The sequence below is a fragment of the Saccostrea cucullata genome, unplaced genomic scaffold (assembly GCF_032062105.1).
Source record: "Saccostrea cucullata isolate Sc308-1 unplaced genomic scaffold, CSIRO_AGI_Scuc_v1 ctg3611, whole genome shotgun sequence".
NCBI lineage: Eukaryota > Metazoa > Mollusca > Bivalvia > Ostreida > Ostreidae > Saccostrea > Saccostrea cuccullata.
Window position 1 is genome coordinate 3,587 of NW_026935589.1, and position 14,893 is coordinate 18,479.

Genomic DNA, 14,893 nt, shown 5'->3' on the forward strand with positions numbered 1-14,893 from the left:
CGGGGCAAAGGTGGGGCCAAAATGGCCTACCCAAGTTTTATATAGGGAAACCTTTTAAAATCTTCTTTTCAAGTACTTCAAAGCTATGATTAGTGATATTTATATGGAATCATCCTCAGGTAGTGTAGATTCTAGTTTGTTCAAATAATGAATGCCTGGGGGGGGGGGGGTAAATTCTAGCCTGATGTGCTCAGGTGAGCGCTGTGGCCCCTGGGCCTCTTGTTTCTTTTACTCTTTATCAGGTACTATAGCTGACCTTTCAAGACTAGATTTTCTCCTCAGACTTTCTATAAAATACTTTTCTATGGAGAAAGGTTATCATAAATGTATGTTTTCAATAACTTTTCAGAATTTCTTTAATATAATTATTATGACACTTTTGGGTTGCAACTAACATAAGCTTTTGATTTCATTACTCACGGTTGAAAATACAAGGATGATTGTTGCCCACACCATACAAACCTCTATGAAACTTTCTGCTCTTAATTTTTCTTAATTCAACTCCTTAAGTAATGTATACATAAGCTAACTATTTGGTGTTTTAACCTGCTCTGTTCTAAAAGTATTCAATCCATCATATCCTATAACTCAATACACTGTACATAAGACAATACACTGTAACATATAGGTAATACAAAAAACAACAGAGTGCATGGTTTTATTCGTTTTATTGAAGAAGCACTTTTTTTATACTGAATGCATTCATGTTGTCAATGTAATAAAAAAAATTGTGAATAAACAAACATTAAGTATATATTAAAACTAAAATCAGTATATCACAGAAAATCCATGACAGGATTTTTTTTTTGGTCAAGATCATGTAGCTAAACCTGTTAGAAAGGGCATTTCTATGATTGTTTTTCACACACAGTGTAAACTGCATTGGTGCCTAAGACACAAAAAACCTAACTTTATAAAAAGTGATCAAAATGAATGTTAATTACAATGACAATTGAACACCTTGGTAATGTCCACAAAAGTTTAAAGTCCCAACAACTATTTCTGTTGTGTATTTCAACCTCTACATGTATCTCTTGAATCTTTAGATATCTCAAAATTTTTATTTTATTACTAATCCTACCGACTTATGAGATAAAAATATTTTAACCATTTTCCTTATAATTGAGGACAGCCTTATTTTTTTTATTCTCTGTATACTTTGAGGCGCCAAAATGAACTACATCCCTTGTAGACAGGTTTTTAATGAAATGCTCCTCCCTTAAACAAATACTGTAGAAGTACTCTTTTCCGCGTGGTATTAATTTACGCTATGTACGCGGTCACAAGTTTTCCGTGGAAATTTGTCCAAGCGTACTTAATATAAATGTAAGGCATAATTATAGTGACAGTCTTAGAAATCCCCGTAATGTTCTACCCGCAGAGTAAACAGAAATTGAGATTCTGCGGAATTATGACCCTGTAGAAAAAAATTCGTCTACAGTACTTTAAGTGTTAATAATAATTTGTTTATTGTGACATAAGCTAAGATTAATTTACAAAACACCTATTCTCTATAAAAAAAAATGTTTGTGAATTGTTTCATTGAACAATATTTTAAATCAGAAACAACAGAATCCATATTATTAAATGTTTTTTGGAAAATATAAGCATTTTTTCCAGTGAATTATTATTTTTGTAATTAAATTATTTTTCTAAATTATATTTTTTGCTCAAATTGAGCTTATTTTGCCATAAACTTTGAAGGCAATTTTTGGCTTTTGTACCTTAAACTAAAAAAAAAAACTTTCATCTCACAAAGCAACTAATCGAACACATGCAGTGTCAAGGAGAGACAGTTTAGAAGGTCAATGATATGATAAGAACTACTGACCTTTAAGGGACTTGACCAGATAATTAGGGTAAAATTTGTGCACATTTCAATGGAATATGTATAGGGAAATTTTGGCAGAATTCAAAAGACAAGGATGTGGGTAGTTAAGCAGAGACTAACTGCCCTGTTTAGTCAAATACATTGCATACATGTACCTCTTCTGTTAGCCAGACTGTGTCTGTTGCCAGCTGCTCACCAAAATGGAGGTGGGAGTAGCAAGGGTTTTGAGCAGGGTATAGTTTCTATTTATCACCAATGTCAAAATCAAGCACTACTGAAGTAAAGATCTTGTCAGCACTAAAACACCTGTTTAAAAGATTATAAATTTTATCTGTGAATAAAGCCTTGTCAAAATAGCTTTTACATGACTGTACTGTTAGGTTGTGCTCCCTTCCTTACAAATTTCTTTTGCCTTAAAATGTTAAGTATGTTAATTATTCATATTAAGCAATGATTTAAACTTTTCATCAATGTTCAAAATTTAGCATTAAAAACTGTTATTTACTCTCGAACATGTCTACCGCATAGACCTTGTCTACACTGTGTACAGAAACCTACTTTTTTTCAAGTATCAGTTAACATTCACCCCCCTCCCCAACACATGTAGCCTTTTATATACGTTGAGTAAATCAGCATTTGTTTTTCGAAAAAAGGTCTCAAAATTTAAATTGGTACTATACACATGCACATGTACATCTCAAACTAAAAAAACAAATTATCTAGATAACATTACAAAAGATATAAGAATTGGTAAAATTCTATAAATGACATATTCCTTTGATTCAAAGAAAATAATCTGATCACAAAAACTACATCTTTTGGTGTAACTGCACAGTTTCATCATGCATCACATAGCACTATTCCAAATCATCCCTGATTTATTTCTCCTGAAAATTTGAAATTATAAAGCAAGTGGACACTTATGTCACATTTTCCCCCGTGTGGACGTCCAGGGTGACATCTATTACATTACTTAAGCTCTGGTTCAAGACTCGCTGAGCATTTAACTGTTTTTCTGCCTTCAGTCTTTTGTAGTCTCCCTTCATAAATAAAATTACAGAACAAGCAGCTACCGCAGTTAAGGCATTCATAAAAAGTCCTGGAACTGAAAAACAAAACAAACAAAAATGAGAAAACTTGTGCAAAAATCATTTCATTTAACAAAATTCTATCACCCTCCTCCCTTTATGACTTACCTGTCCAGTCTTGAGGTGTGAAGGAATCTGATGCACTACTACTGCAACCAGATCCTGATTTCAAGAGAATGTAAACAAACAAATGTCATAGAATGATCATAAATGTATTTTTCTGTATTATTATTCAAAACAAATGTCAACAAATGTCATAGAATGATCATAAATGTATTTTTCTGTATTATTATTCATATTAATCATTTAATTAAAATTATCAATGGGAATTGAAAACATATTTTTGGTACATGTCTATCACACAATGTTTCCGTAGTAGCATTTTCTAGGATGTTTATGGCGCAGTTTTAAAAATAGGGCCTGCAAGTGTTACATACATGTATTAATCTATAATGTATTCAAAAAATAAGAAGACTGAAAACATGGTTATCTAACCTTGTGCACATGCTGAGTCAGCTAACTGGGAATCAGAAAGAGGCTGGGTCAGTAACTGGGTCACCAGAATAATAATGATCCCCTGGATTTGTCTAGAGGACAGGTATAGCACGTGTAATACAGGTATGATCTTCATCTTATTGCATTTTTAATACATTTTTAAGTAAGATAGAATGGTGTGAACCTGAGAATCTGCACCTATTGCCACATCAATACGCAGCACAGTTAAGGTTACAGTAAGGAGGCGGGGCCTAATTTATACGGGAAATGTTTACTATGACGTCACGCATAATATAAGGTCTTCAAAATACCACAAAATGAAATTATTTGCTATTTCAAACAGCTGGATAGCTGTAAACTACATACAAACTTACTATTACATGCAGTTTTGATGTTTGTTAAATCCCACACAACAGTATATAAACGATGCATCGATCGCAATGCATTTGTCAAAATGACGTAGTTTGTACATAGTGAGAGGCTGATCAAGTCACATTTTGTACAATGAAAAATGTCTTTTGTTCTTAAATAAAATATTATTTGCAATTAAATAAAAGGCCGTTAATTTAGACGCGATGTCTATTTTAGTATTTTATTTATAAACTGTCCGTACATTCTCAATACACGTGATACTGTCGTGTGTTTGTATGCAGTTTCGTTGAAAAAGTAATGGAAGGGCCCTAATAAATCGATTTATTGCAAGGGCATACTCTCGATGTATCTTGCCAAGTTTTTACACATAAACTCAAGAAGCATTAGGATATTTGAAACGTGCTGCGAACCTCATGAAATCTTGCAAATAAATTAATTATAGCTATATTTAATGTAGTTGACCAGCAAAATATTCAACCTGCCGTCCAACAACTTAAATTTGCGCAATTAAAAAGGGAATCTATATAGGTTCGCAGCATTTTCCACTAACTACATATAGTGTTGAAAAGGATTATAAATTAAACTAAGATTTTTAACTTGGTTATGCCCTTGCAATATTGGAATTTATAATAATGACCTCTAAACTGCAAGTATAATTGCAAAAATCATGTGACGTCGACATCACGTGACAAGTCTAAATAAAAAATCTAAATTTCCCCAACATGTAGATTTAAACCACATTACATTTTTTTGATATCAGTGAAGTCCTAAAAAGAATCGCCCATCCTAATAAAGTATGTATTTTTTATGTTAAAAAATCGCCGATATTTCCATTTGTAACCTTAACTGTGCTGCGTAGGATAAAACTTTATCACTTCACGTGTCGGTGAAGCATTCATCCCAAAATCACTGAATAAATATTGTAAACATGTCATCTGTGGTTCATGAGCTAATACAGAATTACACAAAAATAAATGATTGTTATCCATTTATAGCTGTATATATTTCACGTTCTGGGACAAATCAAATCCAGTGCTTTCATCTTCTCAAAATTTTATATTAATCTGATCTTAAACAGTTCATTTTCTCAGCTCAAATGCACAGGCTCTTAATGTATATTTATAATAGTCTGAAAGTTATTAAAGTGGGATAGAAATAATATTTCCATTTATTGTCTCCTCATTTTTTCATCTCAAGAGCCTAAAATATTGAAAAGAATCTCTACTTACCCTGACACAATTAAAAGACCTGAGCTTGTTGCTTCCGCAACAGGGTAGGTAATTTCTACTGCTAATTCCATAGATATTGGATACATGGCAAAAGCAAAAGTTCCAAATGCAGTCACCATCACTGCTATAAGTATTTCTTGATCTTTATATCTGGCCATCTGAAAAATAGCAAGTAAAAAAGATCTTTTTCTGTAAAGTTTAAACAAACTAACTAGTGTATTAACATTGATTTTTGTTGATTTTTAAATTACTGTTCATATTTTTTATGGTCTGCTAGGTGAACACACCTGACTGAATCAAGGACTGGACATGAATTCTTTTTAACCTGTTTACATACACATATATCAGTAAATAAAGTCTAATAAAACTTTTCATGTTTTCTGATTTTTTTTAATCCTAGCCATGGATGAACAATATTATTGTATATATTAAATTTATCGCAAATCTTGCTCGAAAGTATACACTTTGACCGATATTATAATGCACTGAGTGATGACACTGATGAATCTGACTGAAATACAATTGAATCTTACTGATCTTCAAATGTGAAATTCAACAAAGAATCTGACTGATGCTCTTTTATAGGCCCGCCCACTTTCTCAAAGGTAAAGCCAAAGATATGGAATGTTTCCAAGAAAGGTAGACAGCTGTAGAAAACGGGCAAAAAAGTGGTACTTATTGCACTTAGTATGTAGTAGACCTACGCAATACCTTAGTAAATTATTGTGAGTGTGGGTAATCTGTATAATGATCTTCAAATAAGATATGTTCCACAACTGGCAGCAGTTGACTGAATACATGTCATGATTCGTATCAGATGCATGTTCCCAGGCCACATCTCTCGTTTTTTTCTTCAGTACATCAATAAAATTAAACGTACTTAGATTTGGTAAATGTTGTTATATATTATTTATATAAGTGATATTTCTTATCTTTAATGAATAATATTCGCAGTGACAGTAAAAATTGCACTGCCTGAAAAAAAACACAAGGATTAAGATTTTTCTGGTCGCATGTTTATTGCCATGACGACGGTTAAATGGGTATGTAGTAGCACACATGCATTTAAAACATATGGTATTTTTGACAGTCGTGACAATAAAACAGTAAACTTTTGAATAAATCCGATGTTTTTCGTGTTTTACCACCTATGCATTTATATTTTTATTCACTGAATAACAAGTGGTTTGTTATCAGCTGGGTAATCGCATGATTTCCAGTATTACCCCAGTTTTAAATTTGCTTGTATTTGCAATGAAATAGCTCACTAAGTCTTGTGACTAAAACATGGAGAACAAAAGATTTTTAATGCACTGAAAAGTCGCACAGAACAAACACCTATAAAATGTAAAAATGTAAATAGGAAATCGGCAGAAATACTGTGCACCATTGAATGATACAATGTATTCATGTAACGTCTGCGTAAGGAATAAATCACATGCTAAGCATTATTTATATTTTGTTTGCTTTTATGTGTTTTTTTCTTCAGAAAGTCAACAATGCTTTCCGACAATCAAACATGGCTATTCGCTAGGCCGTTGGACGCTCTTATACAGGCAAAGGATACCGCACGAGAGTGGTCGGGTCCTAATCAACCAATTAAAACGCTTGTTTTATAAAATGAAATTCATGATTCAAATTGTTCAATTGTCAAATCCAACAGTGTCATCACTCAAGGCAACGCTATTTTGGCCGAAGTGTAATACTTTCAAGCGAGATTTGTGATAAATGTAATACCTCAAAAAATCCAACTCCAAATACTACTGCTATTGCATAAGACACCTTGACCACTTCTTCAAATCGTTTGGTTTTGTCGACGTATATCCCTGCAACAATGGCCCCCACTACCCCACCTACAATCATCAGAGCTCCACACAATCCAGCAAAGTCCTGAAAAATTAAATTTTTATGCTTTATAGGCAAGTCTCTCTCCATTTTCTGAATTTCACTTAATTATCAAGTACATGTAATAACAGGTAAAGGCAGTACTGCGGATAATCAAATTTTCGCAATACCTTATTTTCATGAGAAAGTTATATGGTACGCCTTCAGGAATTTCATAACAGTTTAATGTCTACATTTTATTAAATCATTCTGTCAAAAAATATGTAAAAATAAAAAATAGAGTGGCATGAAAATAATACCGCAAAGAGTGTACTAAATATCTAATTTATAAGTCTTGTTTCTTACATTAGAATAACCTCTTGGACACAAGACTTGGTCCAGGAATGATGTCACTGCTGAGAATACTGCTAATCCTGTGCCAAAACTAAGACACAACACCCAGTAGTTTCTGCTCTTCACAATCTGTCCAAGAAAAAGATGTCTGCTCTTTGTAAATGTATCCTTATGTTGAACATCTTCTCTATATATACTTGTACATGCAGAAACTGTAAAGACTTTGATATGTGGATGTGTGATAATTTTTTAATGCTTATTGAAAAAAAAACACTTTTAAATAGATGAATTAATGCCCTTAAAAATCAATTTACAAACCTTTTTGAGCCCCTCCTTAAATGGTTCTGAATCCTCCTCTGCACTGGCTGTGGGAGGGGTGGGAGGGACAGAGGAACACACTCCAAAAGTAGCCAAGATAACTACCAAAAATGCTGGCGAGGATATTACCCAGAGCTATCGAAACATTGTGAACAAAAATCAGAAGAGTAATGGTTTTCTTAGTTGGCCTATCTATCAGTTTAAGTAAATTTTAATTCAGTGTTACTCACAGCTCTGGGAAGTTCCTCTGAGTTGCATCCATTGACCATTGCAGGTGCTATCAAGTTAGCTGCTAATATTCCTAGTGGGTTAGCTAAGTAAAAAAAAAAGTAATAAATTAGTGCACTTAAGTCTTTAAACAACATATTTACAGTCTTTTCAACATTCAGACATCATCATTTTTTTTTAGTCCCATCTTGTTTGAAGGAGAAAATTTGATCATAATATCTCTTTGTTTAATAATCCTCTTTGGGTACATTCAAGATTGAGTACATTTGATAGCTTTTCTTAACGACATTGGATATTGTACTGATCATGTTGATAAATCCTTATTTGAATCTGTTTTACATATTTCTCGAACTTTCCCTGACCCAAAATGATAGCTTTGCATCATCTAATGCAATATTTACCATAAACTTAAAAGCAAAACAATGAAAACAAACAAAACATGTTTTTAATCTTGAACAAACAGAGATCTATATTCTAACCAGATAAACTTCTCTCTGTAATTATTAAGACTGAATTCAATGCATATATAAATCCTTTATTACCCATGGAGGCCAGCATGTTTGCAGTTGCTCTCTGAGAGTCCATAAACCACATAGCCGCCAGTTTGGTTGGTGCAAACATCACAAAAGGTTGAGAAATGGCTGCTAAAGTTTGTCCCGCCAGCAGGATCCAGAACCTTAGGTCACCTGGTATACCTCCAAATGTACTCACATTTCTCAAAAGATTTCCAATGCCATTCAACCAGGCTGACAACAGTATCTGTTCATTAAAATTAATATATCTGAGCATCAATGTTTTATTGATTTATTGTTTTATTAATTGACTTTGCCAGTAGCACTTACACTGGTACGCAGTCCATAAGTGTCTAGAACCCAGGAGGCAGTGAAACCAAAAGGGACAGATGCCACCATGAAGATGAGGGACAGTATATTTACTTTGAATGCATTCACATCATAATATGTACTGGTGAGGTCAGCTATTGGGGAGAATGTAATCCATGTCTACAATAAAGTACATTAAATTCAATATTACTGCCAACAATAACAAAATTAATACTTCAATATTACTATTTTTTGGTATCAATTTTTTTCTCATTTATTTAGGGTATAGAGTTTTTTTATTAGACTTTGTTATTCTTGCCACCTCAAAAGATTAATGCATGCTCCTATCAGCTAAACATAGCTCTCTCGACATTGGTTCCATGTTCGTTCGCCCTAAAAATTGTTCGCCCGATTTCCCGTTCGCCCGATTTCTTGTTCGCCCAGAGTCCGATCGCCATAAAACTTGTTTGCACAGGGTCTGTTCGCCGTAACTTAACGTAGAATAAAATCTTAAGAATTTCTATCCAAATTTTTTTTTGTACATTCAAAATAAAACAGGCCGTCACTGTGTCCGTCAGACTTTATGCATATGGTCACAAATGGTCACACCTGTTTTAGTATCAGCGGTCTCACCTATTAACGTCTCAGTCCTTTAATTGTTTTCAAAACATAATGCAATTTGTAAAAATAACACGGATGTATCCCCCTAATTAACATTGATATTAATTGTTCAATTAACTATAGTGCAAACACTTAGTCAATCACAAACATTAGATATAAAATCAAATCAAATCAAAAATTAATTTAGACTAAATAAACATTGCTCTTCGTATCAGAATTTGCGAAAAAAATAATCCAAGTTCGTAAGGGAAATAAATAGAAAAAATGATATACTCGTATGTTAATTATACCCCCCACTTGAAAAGCGGGAGGGTATATAGTAATCGTTAATTCCGTCCGTCTGTACATCTGTCCGTCTGTTACGTTTTGGGGTACCAATCTCTTATCCGCAACTCCTCTCATACCACTGAAGGAAATTTAATGAAACTTTCACAGAATCTTTATTACATATTGCTATTGTGCACCTCCTATTTTACTTTTTGATCCGACACATATTTTGGGTTTCCAGGCCACAGCAAAATATGGACTTTGCAATTATAACTATATGGAGGGGGGGTATCATTTAGTGAGCTCATCGCTCACAGTACCTCTAGTTTTTCAATTCGTATACTAGTACACAAGACTTAGTATACATGTATATAAGTATTGGGTGAACCACGTATAGGGCGAACAAGATATTGGGTGAAGAATATTTCGGGCGAACAATCTGCGCAAACGGACTCCTGCGAACAGGTAGATCGAGCTAACGAACCCGTTACCCTCGACATTGTACCAAAAAATATTTTGTGAATTTATTTAATTTGAAAAATCAATCTTGCAAAAACTTACATCAAAATAACTAAAGATAGCTACCCTGAGTAGTTAGTGCGAGCTAATTTTTCTAATTCAGGCTACATAGCTAAATGTAGTGATTTCTTTGGCCTCGAGCTGATAAATTGTAAACACTACATCTCAACTTTCCGATTCACATATTGTGTAAACAAAGATATACGGTTTACAGTCACTTCGTACACAAACCGAGTCGTATACAAACCAACTCGTATACAAAAAGTCAACTCGTACACACAAAAAAGTCAACTCGTACACAAACCAGAAGTCAACTCGTACACAACTCATACATAGGTTTTTCTATGTGATTTAAGGTAATATTTGCCACAGTTTCCAAATAATTGAGAAGTCAACTCGAACACAAATGTATTTTGAGTTAACTAAATCAGGATTGTCAAATTCATTCTTAATTCTTAAATTAATATATTCTTTTAAAAAAACGTGATTATCTTAAATAATTCTTATATTGTAAATTTAAATATTTTATTTGTTAAATATGTAGTTGAAAAACTTAATTCAAATGGATTTCTAATTGTCAACAAAATTGTTATACGTAGATTTTATATTTCTAAAAAGTTTTCTGTTATGCAAGTAATTATATTAATGCTTGTTGATGTAAAAAATAATATTTTATAGCATCCTAATTTATAAATAGATATAAAGTGTAGATAGTAAATGCGATCTAAATACATGGTAAGAATTTAATGGTATACTGTATAACACATTTTTCTTACTGTAACATTTTATAGCGAGCGCAGCGAGCGTCGCAAAGCGACGCTCGCGAAGCGAGCTCAATAGACTAACGTGTATGAACAGAGGAAATTCGGATTGAAATCTGTACATACGTCAGCCAAATTTCTCTGTGCAACATTCCCAGAATTCCTGCACTACCCAATGTCCTCTGCGCAAATAAATCAAAAATAGTAAAAAAAATTAAAGGAACATTATTTCTTACCGAAATCTTAACGAGATGATTTTGCCTTACCTTATTCAAAAAATACCCCCATGCCACAACACCGGCCTTCACCTTGCCCTTCCGAAATGATACAAAAGACGTCACCGGAAACTTACGAATTTTGACGAAGTTATGTCGGTTGCTTCCGTGAAACTCGGAAAACATGTTGCGGTGCATAGCAACATGGTGGCTAAAACATAGCAACAACTTACTTGAAAAGAACGATTTAATGCAATCTCTTTTCCATAAAACTAGCGTTTGTTCCTAAGTCAACATACTTTCGTCACTTCAACGGTTCGGGTATTTCCGATTTTGTCGGAAACTTCCGAGAAGTTTGGAATCTCGATCCCGATGCTTGGGAAATGATTTCTTTTTATTGTTTTGTTTTATTCTTTTTGCTTTCTTTTTCTTGAATGATAGACTGTAATGTGTAGGTTTATGATAGTAAATAAACTGCGCTCGCCCCAACGGTCACACCGTAAAACATATTTGTAATTTTTATTTAAATAAAAAAAGTTTTAGAAACTTACCGCTGCAGGAAAAAACTCTCTCGAACCATGGTGATGTATAAAATGAAGAAACTTTAAAGATAGTATCTCACAATCAAAGGATACCCAATTATGAGCACCTCGTAATTATATAATTCAAGAAAAAAGCGCGCGTGTGTTGGTTTAACAATATTTCTTTGATGTTCCTATCAGGGAAGTTGAATTATTTAAATATTTAGGGAAAAAACTTAAAGAAAAGTCGTGTTATCAAACATTATTTGTATAAAATTAAATCATTAGTAATAAAAAAAGTTGTGTACACTGACTTCTGATTTTTGTGTACGAGTTGACTTTTTGTATACGAGTTGGTTTGTGTACATCGGTTTGTGTAAACTGGACACCAGATATACCAGTAGCTACAAGACAAATGTATAGTCTGGCCTGATTGACTTCTGTCACCCCTCAACGTGTTTAATGCCCTGATTACTAGATAACATACTTCTGTTGTCGGAGAATGACTTCGGTTACCTAGACAAAACATTCCTATACAAAAACACAACTTACCATAGCATTTGATAAATTCAAAATGACAATAACTAGAAGGATGAACCATCTTCGTGCATATACAACGTATTGCTCGTCTGGTTTGGACACAATCGACTGTTTACTTTCCGATTTTACGGGATGTTCCCTCGCACCACCGGAGGGCGCCATTTTTCGATCATGTGACTGCATCTCCATAATTTGTATTTGTTGCACTTCGAGTTCGACGTAATAAAAATTTTTTCTTCATAAATGACTCAAGTTTAAAATCCGAGCAAATTCGATCCATGAAACGGTTTTCAGAATCATATTATTACAAGCATACATCAGATCCATTACAACAAATTGCACTTTATAATACTGTGGTAACCTCCAGCACCTAACATTTGGTAACTTTGAGAGAAGATAGGCTTGCAGATTTTTCCGTTGTTCTAGGTAACTATTCCTAGATCTGTCTCAAACTCGATGCAGATTTAACTTAAAGATAGCACTTTGCATTTGTTAACTTTAAATCCTGGGTCGCTATTCACTTTTTGAAAGTTTTGGGTTGCTATACCACAGGTAGAGATAAACTGCACTATGACATTATCTAATCTATTTCTTTTGGGCCATGTGTACATGTGTGAATCCATTGAAATATTCATGAATGATTGGATTTATCATCTTTTTATTTTATTGAAATAATTTTTGGAACTTGAACTTAATTCTATTTGGGTAGAATCAGTTTTTACAGTGACAATGCATCGTTTATTTTTGAAAGTGCGGGGGCAGAGAAAAAAAATAACTTGCATGGAAAAAGTTATCAAGCAAAAAAATACAAAATAAATTAAATATAAATAAATAAAATAAATAATTCTATTTGGGGGGGGGGGGTCCAATTTCTTTCACTACGAAATTTTATTCATACAATCAGCTAAACTATAATTATATACCTTGTCTTGACTTTACTGTGGGGGTTATGGGGGGGGGGGGGGCAGCCTTTCAAAGAACATTTTTTCAATAGTAAACTTGAAAATATTATTTTGGAAACAAGTTTTTGGGAGCCCCCTCCCCCGGTTGCTTCATTTTTTTAGATTACAGGAAAGTAGCATCATTTACATGTATACTTCAAATTTTGATAGTATAAAAATATGAAAATTGTAATAATTGGTTTCGTTCACCATGTTAACTAAAGTGTTTGTTTAGAGGACCTTCAGGAATTAAGTTGAATGTTTGCGCAAACGGCATTTATAAGCTCATTACCATAAATTATTCAACTATTCAATCTTTAATTTAATATATAATGGTAAAATTCTTTGCTCCTTATTGCTTGAATTCATGTTTCAAATAAAATGAAATGAATATATACGTATGCCATACATCATCCCCTCCCTCCAAATTATTGGAAGTTATGCATATGCACTGGCGCATTTAGAGGGGGCAGGGGGCCCGGGAAACAAAATGCCTCCCTTTGAGTCAAACAAATACATAGTAGTTGATAAATCAACGTTTTTTTTTGGCGTGGTCGTGGGCCCCTACTCTGATCTCAAACTGGTCTTCCCCCCCCCCCCTTTCAAAATTTTCTGGATCCGCCACTGATATGTAACGTAACTGATTGAATGAATGTTAACAGATTTTAAAAATCTTCGAAATGGGATGATGTTTAACCCCCTTCCTGCAAAAGTAAGGCTGAAATAGCATTTCACAGGGGGAAGTGAGGTCAGTGCAACGTGGTTCAGTACATTTAAAAGGTAGGCCTATATTATTCCAAGAATCACTTTAAATTTGTTGGACTCCCCAAGATGACCTGGACCCATCTTGAGTTGATTGGAAGCTTTTCTATGAAACAATACGTACGTTACCCCCCCCCCCCCCCTTTGCCAAAATTAAGTTTCGTGATTGGGCATATTGTTCTTTAATTGTAGTATATCTCTTTTGCAAGAATTATATTTTCCACTAAAAAAATCATGCTCATAAGCAAACACTTATATTCTCCACCCAAAAAGATAATTTTTATATACAATATGTACTCAGCTTATCCGAATCCAAAGTTCAGAATTTAGACATTTTAAAAACTAGGCTTTCTGATACATGTAAAGCAGTCAGCAGCTTCTACACAAAAAACAAAACTCGAGCAATATTCTGCTCGGTCATCAACAAAATAATAACTTTTTTCAAAAAAAAAATTCATTCAATTCTGTAAGTACTCTGAATGTGATATTAAAAAAGATATTGGAATTTCTCACTGACATCTATATGTATAGTCTCTTCCAACAAACTGTAGGAATTCCAATGGGTACTAATTCTGCTCCTTTATTGACCATCCTGTTTTTGTATTCCTATCAAACAAATTATTTCAAAACTTCTACAGACAAGAAAGCACTTGCCATGGCATTCAACTTGACATTCAGATATATCCACAATTAATAATCAAACAATAGTTATAGTGATTTATCCTGCAACTACCCCTTGCATTGACCTAATAAAGGTAACCTAATAAAGGTAACATAATAAACCAAAGCTTTATCCGATCACTGCCCTAATAAAGCCTCGTGCATATATTCCGACGTTCTAAAAGAATTGTGACGTCACGTATACTGCAATGTTTACGCCATGGCGCCATAGTTTCAACTGCAGAGATGTGCCTAAATCTGTCGGAATTAGCTTGTTTTGGACGCTCAAATGTAAAATTTTATTGCAGGATAAACAAAATACATGATAACTGTCTTGAAATATAAGCGATATTTGGGCTCGGGTCGAAAACGTAAGAGGGCTTGGCAAGCCTCGCCCTCTATCACGCTTTCTTACCCTCGCCCAAATATCACTTATATCTCAAGACAGTAACCATGTATTTTATATATATCCCTTGAATTAGAACTAAAAGATGCCGTAGGCTGCCATTTTGTTTCATATTTGGAT

The 14,893-nt window shown here is 33.7% G+C and overlaps 1 protein-coding gene across 1 annotated transcript; it reads right to left on the reverse strand.

Moving 5' to 3' along the window:
• Nucleotides 1–1,542: 1,542 nt before the first annotated feature.
• Nucleotides 1,543–12,193, reverse strand: LOC134243351 (solute carrier family 49 member A3-like). The gene is made up of 11 exons (XM_062725608.1): nt 12,017–12,193; nt 8,582–8,740; nt 8,282–8,498; nt 7,742–7,824; nt 7,512–7,646; nt 7,206–7,322; nt 6,753–6,905; nt 5,016–5,173; nt 3,415–3,506; nt 3,028–3,081; nt 1,543–2,936 (listed from the first exon to the last, which is right to left on the reverse strand). Exons 1-11 carry the CDS (start codon nt 12,191–12,193, stop codon nt 2,752–2,754), a joined length of 1,530 nt encoding a protein of 509 aa, XP_062581592.1. The 3' UTR covers nt 1,543–2,751.
• Nucleotides 12,194–14,893: the final 2,700 nt, after the last annotated feature.

Excerpts from the sequence above, each read along its gene's own strand:
- LOC134243351 (XM_062725608.1), bottom strand. The coding sequence starts at position 12,193 with ATGGAGATGCAGTCACATGATCGAAAAATGGCGCCCTCCGGTGGTGCG. Across the intron at positions 7,825-8,281 it reads AAACATGCTGGCCTCCATGG|CTAACCCACTAGGAATATTA; the intron begins GTAATAAAGGAT and ends TTTTTTACTTAG. Across the intron at positions 3,507-5,015 it reads GGTCTTTTAATTGTGTCAGG|ACAAATCCAGGGGATCATTA; the intron begins GTAAGTAGAGAT and ends CCTGTCCTCTAG.